Genomic DNA, 21,483 nt, shown 5'->3' on the forward strand with positions numbered 1-21,483 from the left:
AATGTAGGAACTTACTTAGCAACTGTTGTGAGGGTTTTAACTGGTAGGATTAATAATACCCTGCAGGCAGGGATGGTCTTGAGGGTAGAAAGAAGATAGATCAATGGAATGGAAAGGGTGTGCATCTTTCAGGCAAAACAATGATTATTTAGATAGGCCAGAGTATCAGGAATGCAGGGTGGAGCAGGGGGGAGCTGGCTTAATGTTTTAAGGAATGCCAGGCTCCTGGAGGCAGAAAAATGCAGGGTGTTTTATGAGGCAAGGAGTCTGATAAGATGGGGAAAATCTTGGGGAATCATGTCCCTTCTTGCTCAACCTCTCAGTAGAGAGAGAGAGAGACTGACAGGATGGATGACCCCTCAAGTCAAGCCCTGCCAAGTTCAACCACATCCTCACAATTTCCTGACATCTCCCCCTTTCTTTTTATTGAATGGCCATATTTAAATGGGTCAATGTCTGTAAAAGACTCCATTTCTGTCAGAGCAATAGCAGTGTAGGGGTGAACAGAAACCTTTTGGGCAGAAACCTGAATTATATCATGCAGGTGTTTTTAAAAGAACTTGAATAAGACAGGGAGAGATAAGTAAGAGTAACAAGGGTTAGTGTGAGGCTGAGGGGAGGCCTGGTAGATGGAGAAGGACTGCCTGATGGGTTGAAGGGATCGCTGCCTGCTAGGCAGAGGAGCAGGGGCCTGATAGGCTGAGGGGTGAGGGGGGTGATCTGGCCTTGCAGGGTCCCGAGACAGCTGGATGCAAAGTCCATGGACTGCTACAGTCAGTCCTTGAAAAGTTCAGCAGTGTAAAGGTAGTGTCCAAGAGTTCCACCAGCATGTCCGATAAAAGTGTCAGTCCAAAGTCAACGACCAGCGGAAGAGACACCACACATCTTATCTTTGTGGGGGAAGACAGTCACCAGACTTTTTCTTTTTTTTAGAGAGTGAGCTGAAACCGCCCAAAGGTGACAGGTGAAGCAGAAGCAGGAAGGGCAGACAGTGATGGGCGAGAGAAGGGCAGTAGGAAAGTTTTGTCCTTGGATTCTGTGAATCAGGTTCTTCAGATTGTGCCAGGTTACATCATGGGTTTTGGGGGGTATTGTAGTCGTGGCATCTTGTGATCAATGTCAGAGGGCAGGGGTCCAGATGGTTTTGGGGATTCCATATGAGCAGCTGGTTCTTCATGTGATGGCTTAACATAGTTGTAATCATTTACTTGTGAAGAAAAAACTTGTACCAAGTTAGAAGTTTACTGTAATACCTTGATAACTGGATGATTAGAATTGGTTTAAATATTTTTATAATTTTGGAAGTCCCTTTTAGTATGATGTAAGGCTGTTTAAATAATTTAACTGCAATAAAATGTGGAAAGGTAAAGAGAAAAACCAGAGTTAGAAGCTTCAGGCATGAGAATTATTAGCATAATAACCATTGTGTGATCTATCATTCACCCAGGCTGGTTCTACCTCTCTAATTGAGAAGGTATTTGAGAGCTTCACATTATCAGTGTCTTTTCTAGCTTCTATCACACCCAGTTAAGATAGAGACACACCCTAGGTGTGTGATACCTATTTTGAAAGACTCTGAATTTTAAAGAAAATAAATTTAAAGGTTACCCAATTTAGCCTGTGTAACAGTCTCTATACAGCAGGATCTTCAGATTATATTTTGTTAAAGTATATTGATTTTTAAATAATTTTTACTTTAAACTTTAAACAAATTCTTGTTACTTAGAGAGTTAACACATTTAAGTGACAATGTTTCTTGGAGCATTTACAATGCCAGACAGATGCCAGATTTGATGTGGATTAATTTCCACAAGATCAGTTCACCGGGCATTTTTGGGGGTTCTCAAAAAATGTCCTGTAACTCTTTTAAGTTAAATGTATAGAGAATTTGTATTTTAATTTTGGAGATGAAGAATTGTCACATTAAATATGTAGACTTTTACTTTAAATACTCAGTTACTTTAGCAAATTAATTTTACCTTTATAAGAATTGTATTAAAAACTCCTTCATTTGACTTTGCCTGGTAAGAATGTAGCTTCAAAGTTATAACTTTTAACCTTAAAGTTAATATTTACCTAACTTCAAACACACACATAAACATGTAGTCTGTAACACACAAGAAGAGAAAAACTTTTGTTATGAAGACATATCATGTCAAACACAAATTTAGATCTGTACTGTCTTAGTTGAACCATTTTTACTCACACAGTTTTCAAGAGTAAATGTTTCATATTTATGCCAAGACTTAAAAAAAATCAAAAGAGGAAAAAACAAAATTTTAGTAGTTTCTGGACGTCTCTAGAAACATCTGCCGCATCTGGCATTTCCATATAAGGTCAATTAAGTTTCAGAGTACCCTGAACAAAATGTGTCATACAAAAAATTCAGTCATTCAAATCACTGTCTTAAAAACACAACTGGCAAATCATAGCATGGAGCAGGGGTTCATGACAGTATAACTTTTTTACTGGAATAGTGACAGCAGACTGTTTGCCTAACCTGATACTTTCAAAGGGTGACAGGTGAAGCAGAGGGGGTAGACAGCAAGCTTAAGATATTCAGAGAGAACGAGGGGGGAGAGAGAAGTGGTTGGGAGGTTTTGCTTTTGGGCTCTGTGAACCAGGTTTTTCAGGTCACGCCATGTCGCATTATTTGTCCTGGAGGGCGTCCTGCTCCTAATCCTCTTGCAGTGTTTCTTGTTCCTCAGGGTTAGCTGTGCCATCTTGCAGGCATTGCTGGACATGGCATGGCAGGAAGCCAGACAGGTTTTTCAGGTTTTTGAGTAATGTTGTGGAAAAATACATGCAAAACCCCTTCCCATGGTCAATAGGGGGTCAGGCCCCTTCCAAATGTTATCGAGGGGGACCAACATTTGGCTTTACTGATCTTTTGTATGGCTGTCTTATTTTCAATGTTGTTTATTTTTGCTATAATTTTAGTGATTTCTGTCATTCTGGTTGCTTTAGGGTCCCTTTGTTCTTCCTGTAAGTTCACAAGGTGTGTTGTAAGGTTGTTTGAGTTTTTTCTTGTTCTCTAATATGTAATTGTATGGCTGTGAGTTTCCCTCTCAGTACTGCTTTAGCTGTGTCCCAAATATTTTTATGGCTTGTGTCTTCGTCTTCATTTGTTTCCAGGAACATTTGAATTTCTTGCTTGAGTGCTTCTCTGACCCAGTGGTTTTTAAGCAGTATGTTGTTGAGTTTCCAAATTCTGTGACTTTTAGTAATTTTCTGTTTGTTGTTGAATATTAGCTTTACTCTACTGTTGTCTGACAAGATAATTGGGATGATTTCGGTGCTCGTGATTTTGGCCTACTATGTGGTCTGTCCTTGAGAATGTGCTGTGTGGATTTGAAAAGAATGTGTATTCCAGTTTTGGGGGGTGAAGAACTCGAAAAATGTCCAGGAGGTCTTGACTGTCCATCTCTTCATTTAATTCTCTTGTTTCTTTGTTGATTCTCTGCTTTGCTGATCTGCCTAAGTGTTAAAGTGGGGTATTGAAGTCTCCCACTATTATTGTGTTACTATTGATATATTTTTGTAGTTTTTTCAGTAGGTGTTTGATATATTTAGTTGGGCCTTCATTGGGTGCATAGATGTTAATAATTGTTAAGTCTTCTTGGTTGATTGATCCTCTAATCATTATGTAATGGCCTTGCTTATCTTTCATTACTTTATTTAATTTAAAGTCTTTTGTGTCAGAGATGAAATGGCTGTTCCTGCCCTTTTTTGTCATCCATTAGTGTGTATGATAGTTTTCCATCCTTTCACTTTAAGTCTATGATTGTCTTGTTGGGACAGGTGGGATTCTTTGCAAGCAGAATATGGTTGGGTTGTGTTTTCTTATCCATCCTCCCACTGTGTACATTTTAATGGGTGAATTTAATCCATTTACATTTATTGATATTGTGGATTTCATGTATGTAGTGCCATTATTCAACATTTTTTATTTGCTCTGATATATGGCAAGTATTATCATGCTGTTCTTGTTTATAAGAGGTCTTTTAGAAGCTCTTTTAGGGCAGGCTTGGTAATGGCTGTCTCCTTTAACTGTTGTCTCTCTGAGAATATTTTGATCCCTCCATCTAATTTGAATGAAATCTAGCAGGATATATTATCCTTGGTTGAAATCCTTTTTCATTGAGGGCTTTATAGATATCTTGCCATTCTCTTCTGGCTTTTAGGGTTTGAGTGGAGAAGAGTGCTGATAGTCCTTATGGGTTTTCCCCCATATGTGACTTTTTGTTTTTCTCCAACAGCCTTTAGGATCCTTTCTTTATCCTTGATTCTTTTCATTGTAACTATGATGTGTCTTGTTGTCTTAAGGTCTGGGTTGATTCTGTTTGGGACTCTGGGCCATTTGAATCTTAATGCCCTTTCTGTTTTTTAGGTCTTTCTGTTGTTAAGTTTTCTTCCATTATTTTCTATAGAATATTTACTTCACCTTCCTCTCTTTCTTCCTCTGGTAGGCCAATTATACAAATGTTACTTCTTTTGAGATCATCCCATATGTCTCTGTTGTTGTTTTCAGTGTCTCTCAATCTCCTTTTAGCTCTTTTACCTCTTAGTTTTCTCTAGCTCATCCTCTGTCTGGCTAATTGTTTTCTGCTTCTGTTAGTCTGATTTCCCTTCCCTCAGCTTCTTTCTTCAGTTCAGTTATAGTATTAGCTTATTCTGCTAGCTGGCCTTTTAGCTCAGCTATTTCAGCTTTCTTTTCTCTAATTACCTCGAGGTAGCTTGTATTTTCTTTGAGGTTCTCCTCTGTTGTTTCCCTAATTCTCATAGCCCGTTCCTCATTAGTTGTTTTCATTTCTATGATTATTAGGTTTAATATTGGTTGCTTACTTTTCTTATATAGAGTTACTTCTGATTGATTTGTAGTTTCTTCTGAGCTCTTGTCCTGATTCATTTTGGTCGCAGTTTTATTTGCCCTTGATTTAACTTTTTTTATTTCTGTTCTGTCATTCTTCAGTTGTTCTGAATACAAGCCACACTATATTAAAGACCTTTATGACATGTGAAGTTACTAACCTCAGAAATTACAACAATAGAGGGAGTTGGGTGGTAGCACAGGGGTAAGTGCACATGCAAAAAGCATAGGGACTGGCATAATGGTCCAGGTTCAAGCCGCCAGCTCCCAACCTGCAAGGGAGTCGCTTCACAGGCGGTGAAGCACGTCTGTAGATGTCTATCTTTCTCTCCCCCTCTGTCTTCCCCTCCCCTCTCCATTTCTCTCCATCCTATCTAACAACAACAACATTAGTAACAACAATAATTTCAACAACAATAAAAAACAAGGACAACAAAAGGGAAAATAAAGCTTATAAAAATGGCATCATAAAAATTACAATATTAACTGAGACAAGGATTGATGTGTTCAACAAATACCATTTAGCCAAACAATATCTCCAGTCCAAGATAAAATAGCAACCAAACAAGAGATAGGAAACAAGGGAAAGCAAGAATAGACAATTATGCAAATATACTGTACACTATAAATTCTAAGGATAAAAAGGGGAGAAGGGGAAGTATAGAAGACCCACACACATAGAGTCTACTCCGAGTCAGATTTCTTCCCCAAAATAATTCACAAGCAAATATCAGTGAATTCAGAAAACAAAAGATGGAGGATGGAAGAAAAGAATTTAAAAGAAAAGGAAGAAGGAAAGAAGAAAAAATAAGAGCAGTGAAAGGAAAGAGTTTTTTTTTTCTTTTTTTAGTTAGCCTGGAAGTAGGAAAAAGAAGAGTAAAGAGAAGAGTTATAGAGAAACAAGTTCCTCACACAATGAATAGGACACCTAGTCCCCTAGCAATGGAAAAAACAACCACGGTTAATTTTGGTCAACCTGAAGAAGTGGATGATAAAGGGATATGTGTATATAATAATAGTAATGAAATAGCATAAAATAGAGTAGAAAACCCCTAACAGTCAGTCTGCAGATATGCTACAGACAGCTTGAGAAAGACAGCCAATTGTGAGAAGTATCCAAAAAAAAAAAAAAAACCAAAAACACAAAACCTCTCCAAGTAGTCTTTCCCAGGCAGTGATGAGGCTCTTATTTGTCAAGTGTTTTATCACTCAATAGAGCTACAGCTGCTTAAAAATAAAAGAGAAGTTAAAGGAAGAGGGCTCGAATGACATCCCCTGGTGAGCCAGAAATCTTGGTAAAGAAAATAGCTCAGCGGGGAGCCTGTGAGCCTGCTAGGAGCTGCTACACTGCCTCTGGTACTGGGGTGGGGGAGGTGAGCTCAGAAATAATCAGAGGATTTTCCTTTGACCCCCTGACCTCCATTTGTCAGCCCGAGAGAGAGTTATGGGACTATATTTTGGTGTCACTCTGAACAGCCCATGTTCACTCTCCTACAGTCACCCCAATATCCTACCCTATGCAGTAGAATATGGGTTGCAAGTTGCTGCCTCTTGGAGCTCACAGCAGCTGTGGCTCCAAAGTCACCATCTTGCTTGGAGCATTTCTTCATGTATTTCTCAGCCTTTTAGATTTCTTCTATGGTGAATATTCACTCCATATCCTCTCCCCATTTTTGAATGGGGTTATTTGTTTTCTTGTTGTTGTGTTTGGCAAGCTCTTTATATATTTTGGTCTATTGTCTGATGTATGGCATGTAAAGATATTCTCCCATTATGAGAGGGGTCTCTTGGTTTGGGTAGTGGTTTATTTTGCTGTGTAGAAGATCTTTACTTTGGGGTAGTTCTGGAGGTTTATACTTGCCTTCGTCTTCTTTGTAATTGGATTCATTTCATTGAAAATGTATTTAAAATTTATGCAGAAAAGAGTTCTGCCAATATTTTCCTCTAAGTATCTAATAGTTTCTAACATCCAGGTCCTTGATCCACTTGAAGTTTACTTTTGTGTTGGTGAAATATAGTGGTTCAGTTTCATTCTTTTGCATGTTTCAACCCATTTTTTCCAACGCCATTTGTTGAAGAGACTCTGCTTTCCCCATTTAATAGTCTGGGCACCTTTGTCAAAGATTAGATGTCCATAGGTGTGGGGACTTACTTCTGTGCTCTCAATTCTATTCTGTTGGTTAATGTGTCTCTTCATCTTCCAGAACCAAGTAGTTTTGATGACAAGAGCCCTATAATACAATTTGAGATCTGGGATTGTATTGCCTCCAGTTCTGTTCTTTCTTCTCAAGATAGTTTTGGCAATTCAAGGTCTTTTCTAGTTCCAGATAAACATTTGTAGCATTTGTTCTATTATCCTAAAAAATGTTGGGATCTTGATGGGCATAGCATTAAATTTGTATATGGCTCTGGGTAATGTATTCATTTTGATGATGTTAATTCTTCCAACCCATGAACATGGATTATCTTTCTACTTCTTTGTGTCTTTTTCAATTTCCTTGAGTAGTGACTCATAATTTTCAGTATGCAAGTCTTTCAGTTCTTTGGTTAGGTTTATTCCTAGATATTTAATTGTTTTTGTTGCTATATTAAAAGGATTTGATTTTTGGATTTTTTGATAACTTAGTATTTGCATAGAGGAATGCCACTGACTTTTGAATGTTAATTTTTAGCCTGACACCTTACTGTATTGCCTGATGATTTCCAGAAGCTTATTGCTGAATTCTTTATGGTTTTCTATGTGTACTATCATGTCATATGCAAGTAGGGAGAGTTTGACTTCTTCTCTTCCAATCTTTATCCCTTTAATTCCTTGATCCTTCCTTATTTCTATGGCAAGAAATTCCAACACTATGTTGAATAGTAATGGAGTGGGCAGCCCTGTCTAGTACCTGATCTGAGGGGAAATACTTCCAGTTTTTCACCATTGAGTATGATGTTGGCTGTAGGTTTGTTATATATAGACTCCACTATCTTCAGGAATTTTCCATCTATTACATTTTTTTAGTGTTTTGATCATAAAGGGATGTTGTATTTTGTTAAAGGCTTTCTCTCCATCTACTGATATAACCATGTGGTTTTTGGTCTTGCTTTTATTGATGTGTTGGGTCATGTTGATTGATTTATGTATATTATACCAACCTTGCATCCCTTTGATAAAACCCCACTTGGTCATGGTGAACAATCTTTTGACTATACTGCTGTATCCAGTTGGCTAGAATTTTGTTCAATATTTTCGCATATATGTTCATCAGAGATATTGGTCTGTAGTTTTCCTTTTTGGTTGTGTCCCTGATTTTGGTATTAGAGTTATATTGACTTCATAGAAGCTGGAATGGAGTGTTCCTGTGTCTTTAATCTACTGGAAGACTTTTAAAAGTAAAGATATTAACTCTTCCTTGAAGGTTTTGTAGAATTCAGTTGTAAAACTATCTGGTGCAGTACTTTTATTCTAGGGAAGGTTTTTGATAACTGTTTCAAGTTCGTTGGCTGTGATGGGCCTATTCATACTATTGAGTACCCTTTTTTTAATTTTGGAAGTTGGTAGGTATCTAAGAAATCATCCATTTCTTCCAGGTTCTCTAGCTTGGTGTCATATAGTGGTTCATAAAAGACTCACATTATATGTTGAATTTATGTGTTGTCTGTTGTCATATATCCTCTTTCATTTATGATCTGATGTATTTGGGTCTTCACCCTTTTTTGTTTTGTGAGTCTGGCTAAAGGTTTGTCGATTTAGTTCATTCTTTCAAAGAACCAACATTTACTGTCATTGACTGTTTGGTTTTCTTATTTTCAATGTTATTTATTTCTGCCCTAACTTTAGTGATTTCTGTTCTTTTGGTTACTTTAGGGTTCCTTTGTTCTTCTTCTTCTAGGTCTTTAAGATGTGCAATCAGGCTGTTTATTTGTGCTTTTCCTTGTGTGTGCTTGTATGACTATGAACTTCCCTCTCAGTACTGCCTTAGCTGTGTCACAAATATTTTGATAGCTTGTGCCTTCATTTTCATAGAACTCTCAAAATATTTTAATTTATTCCTTTATTTGCTCTTTGACCTAGTAGTTGTTAAGTAGTGTACTGTTTAGCTTCCACATTTTGGAACTGCATTGATATTTAGTTTATTGTTAAGAGTTTAATTCCACTGTGGTCTGAAAAGATTCTTGCGATAATTTCAATGCTCTTGAATGTGCTAATGCTGTCTTTGTGGCCTAACATATGTCTGTGCTTGATAGCCTCTAACACTGGAATGCACTGGAATGTGTATTACAGTGGTTATCTTGATAATCTCTTACCCTAAACTTATCCCTATCTTAACTTATCATAACTTATCCTAAACCTAATCCTAACGTATCCTTGAGAATGACCCATGTGGCTTGAGTAAAATGTGTATTCCAGTTTCTTGAGGTGAATGATTCTGAAAATGAACAATAGTTCTAGTTTATCTATCTCCTCATTTAGCTACCTTATTTCTGTATTGATTTTCTGCCTGGATGATCTGTCCAGTTGAGAAAGTGTGGTGTTGAAGTCCCCTACTATTACTGTGCTTCTGTTAATATATTGCTGTAGCTCTTTCAGTAGATGTTTGATGTATTTAGATGGCTTCTCACTGGATGCATAGATGTTAAAAATTATAAGTCCTCTTGATTGACTTATCCTCTGAGCATTAAGTAATGTCCATTCCTGTCTTTTTAAATTTTATTTATTTTATAGTCTAATGTGTGAGATTTGAGAATTGCTGTTTCAGCCCTTTTTGTGGGCCACTGGCTTGTAATGATACTTTTCCATCTTTCCACTTTGAGTCTGTGTTTGTCTTGTTGAGTTAGGTGGTTTTCCTGTTGACAGCACATGGTTGGGTTGTATTTTCTGATCCATTTTCATTCTCTGTGCCTTTTAATAGGTGAATTCAGGCCATTGGTATATATTAATATCATAGATTGAAGATATTTTAATGCCATTATTGTAAGTTTTTAGAGTGTTCTCATATATGTCATATTTATGGTCCTCTGCCTGTTTATAGGAGACCTTTAAGAACTTCTTTCAGGTCACGCTTGGTGATAGTTGATTCTTTCATCTGTTGCTTTTTTGAGAAGGTTTTTATGCCTTAATCTGGTCTGAGAGTCTAGCAGGATACAGTAGCCTTGGTTGAAAGCCTTTCTCATTGAGCACTTGTTAGATATCTTGCACTTCTCTTCTGTCCTGTAGTGTTTATGTGGAGAAGTCTGCTACTAATATTATGGGTTTTCCTTTGTAGGTGACTCTTTGTTTTTCTCTTGCAGCTTTCAGGATCCTTTCTTTATCCTTATTCCTTTCCACTCTAAATATGATGTGTCTTGGCATCTTTAAGTCTGTATTAATTGTGTTTGGGACCCTCTGGGCTTCTTGACCCTTTATGCCTTTTATATTTTCTAGAGACGTTCTCAGCTATTATGTTCTGAACAATGCTTTCTTCTCCTCCCTCTCTTTCTTCCTCTGGTAAGCCAATAATGCGTATATCATTTCTTCTGAAGTCATCCCATAGGTCTCTGTTGTTGTTTTCAGTATCTCTTAATCTCTTTTTGAGATCACTTCATTCTTTTTTAGTTGTCTCTAATCAGTCCTCAATCTTACTAATTCTGTTTTTAGCTTTATTTATTCTATTCTCTCTCCCCTATACTGTTTTCTGGAGTTCATCTATTTTGTTGCCCTATTCTGACACTGTTTTAGCTTGTTCAGCTATATGTGTTCCTAACTCAGCTATTTCAGCTTTCAGTTTTCTAATAACCTTGAGATAATTAGTGTTTTTTTCTGTAGACTCATTTGTTGTTTCTGCATTTCTGATGACAATTCTTTCAAACTCTTTACTCACTCCTAAGGATTATTTCCTTAAGTAGTGTTTGGATATTGACCTCATTATTTTGTGCTTCACACCTTTGTGGGGTTTTTAGCTGGACTCTTGTCCTAGTTCATTTCTCCAATATTTTTTCTTGTTGGTTTAGTCATTCTATCTAGTATGTTATGAGGTCCCTCTCTCAGTAGTTTTCAAATTACTGATCACTCTTGCCTGGATTGTCTTGTGTCTAAGGTACTTAAAGAATTCACAGTTATGGAAATTGACAGTTGTTTCAATATTTCTGAGTTGGAGTACAGTGGCTTCAAAGCCTTTTTCATTTTTTTTCTTCCCTGAGTCTATGGAAGCCTGAGTGTGTTTAAACTATAACTAGGGTTTTTAGCTTAACCAATGACTCCTAACGAACAGATCATGCAGGTTGGGGGAGAGATAATACAGTGGTTTTGAAAGAGATTCCCACACCTCAAGGATCCAATGCTCTGGGCTCAATGCAGCTTCTCTGTCAAGCCGGGCAGCACTACTATGTGAGTTTCTAAACAAGTTCCATCTATAGTTTGTATGTTCTGTGACAATTATTCACTGTTTTCTCATCAGGAGAACAATGTAGAAAGGCTCCCACTATATAGCCCCACTGTTAGGCCACTGATGTATGGATCTTCTCCTGAGTTTCCTTGTCAGCTGCCTCCTCCCTGCTGCTCCAGCCTCTGAGGGCAGCAGCCATGGAGACTCACAGTTGCATTTGGTGAGTCTTAGTGGAGTCCTCTCCTCCTTTCAGCAGTCTTTTTATTGGTGAAAGACTGGAGGTGGTGCCTCAACCAGTAAACTGCTGACTATTAGTAGCCACTCAGTCTTTCATTAGGCTCCTCTCTGTCCACGAGCCACATGTGTTTTGGTGGGTTCATTAAGTCATTATTGTCCTGTCTTGTTGTGGTCTCAGGTGATCTCCTTTGATATTCCTAGATGATCCATGAGCAGAGTGGAGAGAAACAAAGCTGCTGCTGCTCCATAGCCCTGCCTCTGGAAGTGTTTTTCCTGGTTATTGCTGGCTAGCATGTGGTGCTATTGTGTGGACTCTGGGTTTCACTTTATTTATATGTTGCATGGTGGCAAGGTGGGGTTGTGGTTTGGTTTTTGTTGTATCTTTGAGCTGTTTTGTGCTCCATATGGTTTGTGTATATGCTAGCTCTGCATGATTTCAATCTGAAACCAGGTTTCAACTGTTTGCTGCTGAACTGCAGCTGTGTTCATAGAAGGGTACTCTTTTACCCTTTAGACACTACCAGCTCTGCTGCAAACTACTTTTATGTTTTTGGTGACAGATTGGGCTTCTTTTGGTCACAAATACTCCCTGTTTTTTTGTTGTATACTTTCCTTTATCTCACCCCTATCTTCATGGATTAAAAGGTCGTCTGTTCCCTTTTCTCACTTCCAGTACTGTGTGAAGCATTGACTACTGCTGCAAATAGAGAGAAAGTGGTGCTGTTTTCTGCTTCTATATACTTTGTGTTTGGCTTCATTCCCATGCCCCTTCTCACCCCATCCATGTGCTGTGGTGTGTCTGCGGTCATCTAGTTGTAGTTGGTGGTATTGTTATGTTCAATAGTTGTAGGTATTTGTTGTTTTGGGGAAGAGTTGTATCTGGTCTGTTACTCTGTGGCCACACCTTCTGGAAGTCCAAGGTTACTTCTCTGAACTTTAAAAAGCTCTGACTTTGAGATAATGAAATTATTACTTAATCTTGGTACTAAACTATCAGTGATTTATATTATTTGGGATTTAAAACTTCATGACATATCTACGTAAGACCAATATTTTAAAATTTTATGTTAAAATGTGCTTCTATGTTGAAATTTAATGTGCTAACTTGACAGCAAAGTGCAATATGAATGATACATTATGTTTTCTTTAACTTGTTTTGATAATAGTAAATGTTTTGAAGATGGGATATTTAAATGCTAGGAGGTACTAAGATTGATAGTTTTGCAAATTGGTATTAAGTATTTTGAATTTATAACTATCGTCATGTTGCAAAATAATATTGACTTTGGAAAGGCTTACTTCCTTTTGTAGTAATTCAAAAATAGTATGACAGCTATAGTTTTATAGTGAGCATAAAAACCACTGAGTTAAGTTCAGTGAGGTAAGGTTAGTGTTGGAAGTTTTATTAACAAAAACTTTAAGTATTAACACATGAGTTACAATTCCCATGTGTTCTCAGAAATTTGCTGGAACTGAACTGGATGTTAAATTTTGAACTTTGGACTAGTCACTTAAAACCACCTTAGTGTAAGAAGTAGCCAAAAAATTAAGTATTAAAACAGGCTTTATTCAGTTTCTGGATTATTAGTGCACATATGATATGAATTTCTCCATGTAGGTGATATGAAACACTCTTAACCCAGCATTGTTTCCTCAAGTAGCTGGCATATGGGGCTTAGGTATAATTTTTTTAACTGGGAGGTAGGGCAAAATGCATCTTTACAACCTGAAAACCTCAACTGTGTTATTAACAAGATGATGACTGTGACTTTTATAAGCACATTTTAAGTTTATATAATACTAGATATTCCTGAATTTTATTTTTTTGAACTGAAATTGTATGAGCACAGACTTATAAATTAAGAGAAAGGTTCATTGTAAATTATGATTTACTCTATAACACATTTATTACTTTTTGTTTTTGTGTTGTCTGATAATATTTTTTCTCTGGTTAAACAAAAGTGGGATTATGCATTCCTTGTTTCCTCCTGTTGGTATAACTAATCTTATTACTTATAACTTTGAGGGAAAGGGACACCTTATAGCTAAAGATGTGATATGTATGGCCTTCTTTGGGAAGGAATTTCTCTTAAGTTTCAACTATATAAATGGCTTTCTTCACATGTTATCAGAATGTAAATGGTATTACATCTGAAAATGCACAGAAAATGCTCTAATTAGTTTCCTGTTGTAGTGTCATAATTACAGGACTGCTTGCCCACATGTAAGTTACATGCTACTCCATTTTCTATTGTATCAGGAGTTCCAAGTCATAAAGTTGCATACCTTTTGGGTATTTTGTGACATAGTGAGTTATATATACCTAATTCCAAGCTTTTTATTTCCTGTCTTCAAACCTGATTTTATTTTTTCTTTCATAGCACAGGCAAGCAACCAATTATCTATGGAGTTGCTCAAGCCACAAACTATGAGTTATCTTTGATACTTTTGCTCCTTTCGCCTCTACTTACACAAAGCTTCAGTTCTGCTATTTACCGTCAGTTATCATTAAAAAATCTGTCTTAAACATAACCTTTTGTGACAACTATTATTTTTCCTCTTGTCTGCTTAATGCAGCAACTCTACTAGTCTATAGCCTTCACTCTTGCCCCCTAGTGTCTACTCATAAAACAGCATTAAATTGTCCTATTCTATTAGGTGAGGTTTTTATTTATTTTATTTTATTTTTTAAATTAGTTTATATTTAATTTTATTTTTTTTTAATTTTAATTTTTTAGAATTTTTTAAATAGCTTATGATACAGAAAGAAAGGAAAGATGTAGAACTCAATGTATGTGACCTTTTATCTCTCTTCTCTCTCCCTTGTCTTCTCTCTCCTGCCTCTCCATATAAACATATATATATATATATATATATTCATAATAAAGTTTGGACCAAGAACGTGAGGCCCTAGAGTTGAGAAAAAATAGTTAAATATATTATTCAAAATCTTTTTTTTTTTTTGCCACCAGGTTTATTGCTGGAGCTCAGTGCTCAGCTTCACCATTTCTGGTGGCCATTTTCCCCCCTCTAAATAGAGGATGAGAGACAGAGTAAGAGAGAGAAAAGGTGAGACACTTCTGCATTACTCCACTACCAGTGAAATTTCCTCCTTGAAGCTGTTGCCATATGGGGCTTTGGGCTCAAATTGGTAATATGCGTGTTCTATTGGATGAGCCACCTCCCAGCCCCTATTAAAATTAATTTAAACCTGTTTTTTTTTTTTACTTTTTAAATGTGGCTACTAGAGTATTAAAAATTACAGATGTAGCTTGCATCAATTTCCATTGAACATATCATCTTAAATCCTGAAATCCTGTTCCTAGACAAGTGGCATAACCTGTACAGCATCTCTGTCTACACATTTCAAACATCACTCACTTGAAAAGGAAAAAATCATTTCTCACATCTGTTGTGTTGATGGACCAATTTTCAGATGTTCATCAAATATAAAGAATCTTTAGGCATTTTGGTAACTGATTATGGTATGTCAGCTATTAATTAAAATCTTTCACGGATAATTAACTACTCCTCAAAAATGTTTTCCCCAATTGAGAAATATATCTACCCACCCACCAAAACATCCTTTCACACAGACACACACATCATGGACTGTATGCTGAAATTTCTTAAAGAAAATGACAGATAATATAACCTACTGGTACATGTTAGAGCACAAATTCTTACCTGCTGTTTCCCTACTTTTCCTAAAGGCTGTTGATTAGCAACATTTATTGCATTCCTACAGTATATAAATCACCAGGTTAGATGTTGTGGAAAGTATAAGAATAAAATATAATAACAATAGCAAAAATTTATTGGGTGTTTCTAGCTGCTAGGCACTGTTCTAAGTGCATTACATGTGCTATTTAATTTAATCCTCAAAATAACTTGATGAAGGAGGTACTGTTATTATCCACATTTTGCTTAGAACACCTTAGTTATATTTCCAACTCTTGGAAGGCTAATGGGTATGCCCATAACTATTGCTAGTAATTGCTTGAATACACATATTTATACCTCATAGACTTTGACAAAATTAAGTTGACTACTTGTCTAAACAGAAATTCAAGTCCCTGAGTATAAAGTTATTATTTTCATTTAGTCTCTTCCCCTGTTCTCTTTAAAGTTTTGAGCTTTGTGTCTTTTTGCTCTTTGTTTACTCTCAAGGGTTCTTCTATTTCATTTTAATCCTATTCTTGACCTTTCTGTCACTTTTTCCTTATTTGAATTTGGGTGAAAGGAGAAAGGAAGTAAATTTTGAGAAGTAAAAAGGCAGATGCAGCGGTTCTATGGTTTTTTTTTTTTTTCTCCTGGTTTGTGTTAATCCCTAAGACAAGTGAATCTTTCTAGTTTGGGTTTTGTTTGTTTCTTTTTGGTTCCAGAGTTATCACTGGGGCTCAGTGCTTGCACTAGGAATCCACTGCTTCTTGTCTCCATCTTTTTTCCATTGTTGTTATTGTTGTTGTTGCTGTTATTGTTGTTGGATAGGACAGAAAGAAATGGAGAGAGGGGTGGAGGACAGAAAGGGGGAGAGAAATGTAGACACCTGCAGACCTGCTTCACCGCTGGTGAAGCAACACCCCTGCAGGTGGGGTGGGTGGGGATCCAGAGCTGGAACCGTGCTGCTCTCCTTGAACTTCCCAGTATGTGTGCTTAATCTGGTGGGCTATCACCCATCCCTGAATCTTCCTAGTTTTAAGGTGCCTGCTTCTCAGCAAAAGTAGGGGAGATTATAATATTTTCTGAGTGGTCTACTACATTCTGTTGTAAGGCCAAACCCTTGTTGGGTATTGGGGGGTCTCAGTAAAGGTACAGTGGGGGGGTCATGTGAGGTTCCAGATTTATGGAGGTTTTATCATGTTGTAACTCCACCTTTGGACATTGTAGCCACTTGACATCTGAGGATGGAGAAGAATCTGGGGAATGTTCCAGAAAGGGTGTGATATGCATCATCCTCCATATAGGCCATGAAGTACATTCCATCACCTCGCAAGAGAACTGAGAAGGGAGCTCTTTCCTAAAGGAAAGGAGAATTGGATGTGAGTGAGTAGTGGTTACTACCATGGCAAGCTTTAGGTTTTAGGTTATTTTTAGTGTTTGTGTCTCGGTAGGCTCTGTACATTATTCATACTTCCTACTTTGAAACTGTCTCTCCATTTGAATGATTGCAAGTTGAATCAAATTCAAGTATACTCTTAAACCAAGTCTACCATTAGGAAAAACAAACACTTTCAGTGTGAACTAAAACTGTATCGGGAGCTTTGTGAGTGTTCCAGTTTCATTTTCTTTTAAAGTTGTTCTTTGCAATAGCTTGTTTATTTAATTCCTGAAGTGTTGTCAAGTAAATAGAATTTAATCTGTTAAAATTTTCACTTGACCCCTGTTTTTCTTCTACTACAGTGATCTTTTCCCTTCAAGTGTTGCAATAGTAATTTTAAGGTTGAAATTAACTATTTGATTTAAAAATTATTTATGACACATCAGGTAGCACTTAGTGTTTTGTCACAACACTAAAACTGTTTCTGAAGGTCCATGTGAAATATGGCAGAAGGTCAGGAGGCTTATGTATAGAACTTCTAGAAACTTACCTCACCATTGAAACTGGTTATAATTCCTGGGTGCTGACATAAAGATTAATAATGTCTAACTCTGATTTTGGCAATTTTTACCGATTTCATTGCCATGGTTCTTTTCTTTCAAGTTATTACCTGGAACTGAAGTGATAACAAATGTTTCATGTTTTATATGTACTGTCAGATAAAAGGTTGGATTTTTATGTTATATGCTATTAACCATTTGCACATGCATGCACATACGTACACACACATATATAAATACACACAGAGAAACTGAATAAGAAGAAAACTAGTAATTCTTTTCAAATAGAAATATTGTCTTACCTTTAACATGTGCTAGTTTTAGGTGACTAGTACTTATGTGGTTAAGTCATCTGTAAAAGCTGGAAATTTAGCCCATGAGTCTTTGTGTACTGATTTTATCATTCAGTTCTAATTTTCATTTGTTTTTCTGGGAAATAATGGTGCTGGTTGCTTTGCCAAGTTTTATTATTGATTCATATGCCAAAGTTTGAGAGAGAGAGAGAGAGAGAGAGAGAGAGAGAGAATGTGAATAAGAATGAGAATGTGTCGAGGTCTCTTAAAATTATTTGGTGTTGAGTGAAGAGGCAAGGAAAGGTATTTCATGTTCCTAAACATTTTAACTTTTATGTCTGTACCTGATGGTGGAGTCTAATCTAGAATTTAATACTTCTCTGATTCTTTTAAATGATGTAGACTGTGAATGAAAACTGAATACTAGTGAGAGGGACTTTAATTCAACTCATTGATACTCACTTTAGAACTACAAATTGTGATATTAGTAGACCATACCTTTTTTAATATGACCTTACCTGTATTTAAACTTTTATGTATCAGAGGTCCTGTATGCCTGCTTGTGGTTTTACACCATCTGGAAATTAAAATTTGACTTTAGAAGTGATGTCATACTTGCTTACTGCAAACTGTGCTATTGTTGAGAACTGGATGCAATTCAGGTCAAATATTTGCCTCAAAATAATCCTTTAAGCTTCATTTCTTGCTGCTAGGAGACTGTGTAAAGCTCTAAAGATAGACTAAAGGTGATTAAAGGACATGATTCAAATTCCTTTGATGCTTAGTTCATACTGTTGGGTGCATGGAAAATGCAGTCCAAACAGGATACTCAGCTGGCATAGACTCATTCTTGCCATGTGGACTGAGTATAGTGTGTTGATCACAACCACCTTTACTCTCTGCCTCATTCCTGGAGTAATATTCTTACAGCTAGGGTTGCTTTTTTGTCTAATGTCAGTTCAGAGGATACATCAAGCCACTGACAGGTTGCACATGGTGAGAAAGAGCTACAAATGTCAAGTGTATCATTTGTCATACAGCATCTCTTTTTCTAATCTTTCTCCAGCATCACTCACTACCTCCCATAGTACGTTTTATTTACATCACAGTTTTAGATAGTGGACATTTCCTTTAGTCTGTATCAAAGACTTAGTAGCTTTGATAGGAATAAATTGTGGCTAATAGGACCAAAATCCTGGGCTTCCGCTCCAGTTCACACTGAATCCATGATAAGAAGGATTGTGTGCATACCCTGGCTTTTGGAGGTGACCCTTTATAATCTGCTATATTGTGGAGTCCTCAGTCCATCCTGCCAATTTCTTTTTTTTTTTAATATTTATTTATTCCCTTTTGTTGCCCTTGTTGTTTTATTGTTGTAGTTATTATTGTTGTTGTCATTGTTGGATAGGACAGAGAGAAATGGAGAGAGGAGGGGAAGACAGAGAGGGGAGAGAAAGATAGACACATGCAGACCTGCTTCACCGCCTGTGAAGCAACTCCCCTGCAGGTGGGGAGCCGGGGTTCAAACCGGGATCCTTATGCCGGTCCTTGTGCTTTGCGCCACCTGCGCTTAACCCGCTGCGCTACAGCCCGACTCACAATCCTGCCAATTTCTAAAGAACTCATTAAATATCTTTCTCTGTACATAAGATAGGAATCATTTTTTAACATATATTATAAAGATTTAAGAAATAGTGATATTACTCCAGCTGATAAGTAAACAGAGTTAGGCTACTTGAGACTCTGGGCTGCATAAATTCTCAAAAATCTGCAGGAATTATTTTTTTTAAACTTGGAAAAGAGAAACTCAGCAGGACATGAGTATCCCCTTCCCATCCATATATCTCAGTGGTACTATGTGAGAAGACACACTACTACCAGGTGTTTGACATTCCATGCTTTGCAGTCATAGACTGTCTATCCTCTTTCATGATGCTGCCAGAATTATTCTGCCAGTTGGATGTCATTACCCTTTTCCTTCTTGGAACTTCCCATATCCATCTTCTGCATTGGATCAGGAACTGGAAAAAAATTAAATATCCTCTCTACTCACCCCCTCTCCACTGTGTTTAACAGTTTAGAACACAATATTAACAGTCCTTCCTTTAAAAAGGGATGAGAAAAAAGTGGATTCAACTCTAATAACTTCTTTTAAGTTTCTAGTACCCTTGTCCTTCCCATGATCCTATCCAAGTCTGACTGCTGTCCTTAAAAAACTACAAAATTCTAGACATTTAGAGGCTCTCTATTTAATTGCTTCGTTTTATAGATGGAGAAATTGAGGCTGGAAGATTGGGGTGTAGGGGTTGAGTGGGAGCTACTTGTCCTGATCCTTAACACTAGATAGGACCATTAACCTGGCCTAAAACCCAAGTGGTTTCTAGTTGTTCCGAGTTGCCTTTAATTCTGTTTTCCCACAATATTTGCACTAGACCTTTTGGTCGCAGCTTATGCTATTCTTGCACCATTAAAACAACAACAACAACAACAAAAACCTTTTGTCTTTTTCTTTTTATCCAAATGTATCCACTTATGGTATAATTGAAAAAAAAAGTTCAGTGGAGTTTATGTTGAGCTATAGTGGCATCCTATTTATCCCTGTACTATTTCATCTTCACAACACAACTTTGCTTAATTTTTTCCCCTGTTCCTTGGAGATCTCTAAATAATAGGTTGCATTACTACTTCTTGATTGTTCATGTAGTTAATACTTATTAAATTCCTGGTACTGAAGGTGAAAGTTAAATTCATCCGTCATACACACACACACACACACACACACACATATATATATTGCACACACTTTGGAATGTTAAAAAATACAGTTTATTTTTTCCTTTTGTAATGACATTGGAAAGCAGGAATTATAAATGACTTACTTTGTTAAGATAGAAATAGGAATTATTTTTTTCATATGCCCTGTCTTAACAGTATTTGGAAAGTTGTTTTTCATAAAGCTTGGAGAATGGGTGTCATTTCCATAGCATTTTCTTTCTCCCAGCAGCATTCCCTTACTCTTGACAGCATGTAGTTTTCTAATTTGGGAGTGTTTTTCTATGTGTCAGTCTTGTTCTTCCAGATGTCCGTGGCATGGCTCATTGTGCTCTCCATATTCCTGGAGGGAGCAGCAAAGCATGAACAGCAATTTGCCCTCCTGGGGCTCTCAGAGGCGCAGAAAAGTTTATGGTTTCACAGCATGGAGATGCACTACTATTTCATGATGCCTTTTTATATATAAAACTTACATTAAAAAAGATTCCACTGTTCAGACATACACCAACAATACTTTAAGGAAAATGTAGGTGTTTGAATGCAGGCCATTGAGCAGCTCAAGTGCATTAGTTGATCCTGCCTTGTTCAGAGAGCATACAGCTGCCCCAGCCCTCTCCCAGGAAGACTGACAACTATTGACAATGACTCTATAAACTGCAGCTTTTTTTTTTTCTCCCCTGATTTCAGGTAGATGCATTGCGATTGCGGCTGGAAGAAAAAGAATCTTTTCTTAATAAGAAAACAAAGCAGCTACAGGATCTCACAGAAGAGAAAGGGACACTAGCCGGGGAGATTCGTGACATGAAGGATATGTTAGAAGTGAAGGAAAGAAAAATCAATGTTCTTCAGAAAAAGGTGAGTAGCTGATAAAAGTTCTTCAGGTTGGAAATTGCACCATCCACATCACTTCATGGAACAATTTTTAAAAAGATACTGTAATGGGGAGCTGGGTGGTAGCACAGTGTGTTTAGCACACGTGGCGCAAAGCGCAGGGACTAGCATAAGGATCCCAGTTCTAGCGCCTGGCTCCCCACCTGTGTGTGTGTGTGTGTGTGTGTGTGTGTGTGTGTGTGTGTGTGTGTGTGTGTGTAACTTCACAAGAGGTGAAGCAGGGCTGCAGGTGTCTGTCTTTCTCTTTCTCTCCCCCCCTTTGTCTTCCCCTCCCTCCTCTCTCAATTTCTCTCTGTTCTATACAACAACAACAACAGCAATGGCAACAATAACAACATGAACAACAAGGGCAACAAAATGGAAAAATAGCCTCCAGGAGCAGTGGATTCATAGTGTAGGTACCAAGCCCCAGCAGTAAACCTGGAGAAAAAAAATGCTGTAATGAAGAGAGAGAGAGAGAGAGAGAGAG

The 21,483-nt window shown here is 37.3% G+C and overlaps 1 protein-coding gene across 8 annotated transcripts in view; it reads left to right on the plus strand.

Moving 5' to 3' along the window:
* Positions 1-21,483, plus strand: part of ERC2 (ELKS/RAB6-interacting/CAST family member 2) — a 1,141,350-nt gene that overhangs the window by 548,296 nt on the left and 571,571 nt on the right. For all 8 annotated transcript variants that reach the window (XM_060203088.1, XM_060203089.1, XM_060203094.1 and 5 more), the window contains one exon: positions 20,811-20,978. In XM_060203088.1, the coding sequence (XP_060059071.1) occupies positions 20,811-20,978 (168 nt within the window). The remainder of the gene's footprint in view (positions 1-20,810; positions 20,979-21,483) is intronic.

The sequence above is a fragment of the Erinaceus europaeus genome, chromosome 12 (genome assembly GCF_950295315.1).
Source record: "Erinaceus europaeus chromosome 12, mEriEur2.1, whole genome shotgun sequence".
In the NCBI taxonomy this organism is placed as follows: domain Eukaryota; kingdom Metazoa; phylum Chordata; class Mammalia; order Eulipotyphla; family Erinaceidae; genus Erinaceus; species Erinaceus europaeus.